Below are 2,603 nucleotides of genomic sequence, written 5' to 3'. Positions count from 1 at the left end.
GCGGCGGTCGTGGCGCCCGCCGCGAGCGCGCGCAGCGCCGCGCATGCCAGCATGCCGCCGTCAGGCTAATAGCTGCTACTGTCTCGGCCTGAAGAAGCGCTGCATTGCTCTCCTATGTGCACCCCGAAGGCCTCACAGCGGCCAAGCTCAACAGCACGCCGATCACATGCTCAATGGCCGCAGAAGGCTGTATATATGCGATGCACAAAACCCTATCTGCCCCTTCCTGACGTGTGCTAGTCCCGATGTGGGGCGACCGGGAGAAAAAGCCCTGGAACGAGCTCGTGGTGCGAGCTAGAGCGCCCTGCAAGTGTCGTCACGACATAGCATTGTTGATTCGATCTTTCAGTAGGCAACAGTCCGGCATAGTCGCAAAGAGACCGGTGTCGGTGCTCGGGTGACAATCACAGACCTGTGCAACACAGCACATTGTGCCGGTATTGTTTTGATCGCAGCGTTGCTTACCGCTACTCCTCTGTAGTCCAGATCGCGGTGGCCATTTTTTGCAACCTCTGCAGCACAGCAGCACTATGCTCGTTTCAGGGAGAGCCCTGTGCCACTCAGTGGGCCCCGGCCAACAATGTCAGGCTATGCTGGCTGTGCGGCCGCAGCAGCAGGGAGCCCCCCAGTTGCGTAGTGCTCGCGCCATGCCAGGCGGCACGCGCTGCAGCAGCGTTGGTGCGGCATTGATGGAGGGGCACGCGTTCCGGGCCCGGCCGTGCTGGCCGCCCGCGGCCGCCTTTGCCGCAGCAGCGGCCAGCAGCAGCAGTAGCAGCAGCAGCAAGACGCCCGCGGAGCAGGGGCCGAGCGGCGGCACGGCAGCCGGCGAGGGGCCCCCGCCGGTGCGGCGGATCATCCTCCTGCGCCACGCGGACAGCGAAGCCAGCTCCTCGACCCGCGACCACGAGCGGCCGATCAGCTTGGACGGGCGGCGGGAGGCCAGGAGCATCGCGCGACGCCTGCGGGAGCTGGGGTGGGCGCCCGACCTCATTATCGGTGAGCCGTGCTGTCCCGCCCCTCCATTGATGTGGGCGAGCACTTGCGCGTGGGCCCAGGGCCCAAGGGCCCCCCACCAGCCCACATGCAAGGCGGGCCGCGGATCTGTGTCACGGCAGCTGGCGGAGGGGCAGCAATGCTGCTCGGGCCCGCTTTGCCGCCCATGCATGGACAGCAAAACTGGCGCGCCTCCACTGCGCGTGGGGCGCCACGGCATCACAGGCTGCGGGCCGTTCGCGGCCTTAGACCAGGCAATGCTTCAGCCGCGCCCCGTGTGGACCTGCATGCAGTCTGTGCGCAGCGACTAGCCACCGCGCGGCCGCCGCGGCCCGGCCTGCCGCAACTGCTGCCTGAATCATACGCTGCAATCGTTGACATTCACAGCCAGCAACTCGCGGCGCACCAAGATGACGCTCGACGTAATGGCGGAGGCGGACGACCGGCTGGCAGAGGTCGACGCACACTATCTAGGTGTGCAATGCGTGCATGCACAGGGGGGCCGGGCGGGGGCCGGAGCTCTGTGCTTCAGGAGGAGCAGAGGCCGGGTCTGTGCCCACGCCTGTTCGGTTGTCAGGTGGTGTGCGCCGTGTGCAGTGTGCAGGCGAGCACCGCTGCCGCGGAGCTTGTTGGCGACGCGTGTTGCATAATTTCTTTGCGCATGTACGGCCCCGCGCGCGCGACGCAGGGAGCTTGTACACCGTGGCCGCCTTGGACGGCCAGACGCGCTCCCACCTAGAGGAGTGCATCCGCGGCGTTGCCTGCGACACCGCAAACTTTTGCGTCATGTGTGTCGGGTGAGGGGCCAGGGGGCCAGGCGGGCGGCGCGCCGGTGGGTGCACATCGCTTGAGCTTGCCAGGGTTGTGCTTTCAAATTGATCTTCTCCAAGGGGGCAGCGGCGGTTGGCGGCAAGCTCGGCGGAGGAGGCCATGCACAAGTGGGCGGGCCGGCAACCCGGATGCTCCCCGCCCGCTCGCCTCCCCTCCAGGCACAACAAGGGCTGGGAGGAGGCCGCCAGCAGCTTTGCCAAGCAGGCTGTGCGACTGCACACCGCGAGCGCGGCGTTGTTTGAGGCGGTCGGGCGCACGTGGTCGGACGCGACCCACCCGGAGGTCGAGTGGCGGCTGGTGCAGGTGGTGACGCCGTGACAGGCGTTTGCAGCAGCAGTGCGGGCATTGAAATGGCGCAGGCGACTTACTGTGTAACAACGTTTTGTACAAGCTAGCAGGAGGGTAGTCGGCTGGCTGTTTGCTTGGCTAGGGACCAGATCAGCATGAAATTTCAGCTTGTAGGACTGGCACCTGAGGCTTACGAGCTGCGCCAAGGTGTCACTTGGCACAGCCGCAGGGTCACTCACCCCAGAGGTTGAGTGACCATCTGGTGTGCCTCGTCTTCCTGGTATGTACTGTACATCCTTTCCTGTCCATCTCTTCCTGGTCTCTTTACAGCGCACATCCGGGTCCCCACCTGGTTTCAGGGCGGCGCGTAATTGCGTCCGCACGGCTGCCCGAGTTTGGCGCCGGTGCTTGCAGCGGCGATCTGAATGGCGCCCGCCCCACCATGGTCACTGGCGGAGCCTTGGGCAGCCGACCCCATTGGTGCGGCAGCA

At 65.7% G+C, this 2,603-nt stretch overlaps 1 protein-coding gene across 1 annotated transcript; it reads left to right on the top strand.

The window, feature by feature from the left end:
• Window positions 1-689: 689 nt before the first annotated feature.
• On the top strand, window positions 690-2,142 carry MNEG_14713 (hypothetical protein; the record flags this gene model as incomplete). Its single annotated transcript, XM_014036815.1, has 4 exons — window positions 690-996; window positions 1,381-1,467; window positions 1,682-1,790; window positions 1,983-2,142. 4 exons carry the CDS (start codon window positions 690-692, stop codon window positions 2,140-2,142), a joined length of 663 nt encoding a protein of 220 aa, XP_013892269.1.
• Window positions 2,143-2,603: the final 461 nt, after the last annotated feature.

Source organism: Monoraphidium neglectum (assembly GCF_000611645.1).
Source record: "Monoraphidium neglectum strain SAG 48.87 unplaced genomic scaffold scaffold04706, whole genome shotgun sequence".
Classification (NCBI taxonomy): Eukaryota; Viridiplantae; Chlorophyta; class Chlorophyceae; order Sphaeropleales; family Selenastraceae; genus Monoraphidium; species Monoraphidium neglectum.
This window is presented reverse-complemented; position numbering and strand designations above follow the sequence as displayed.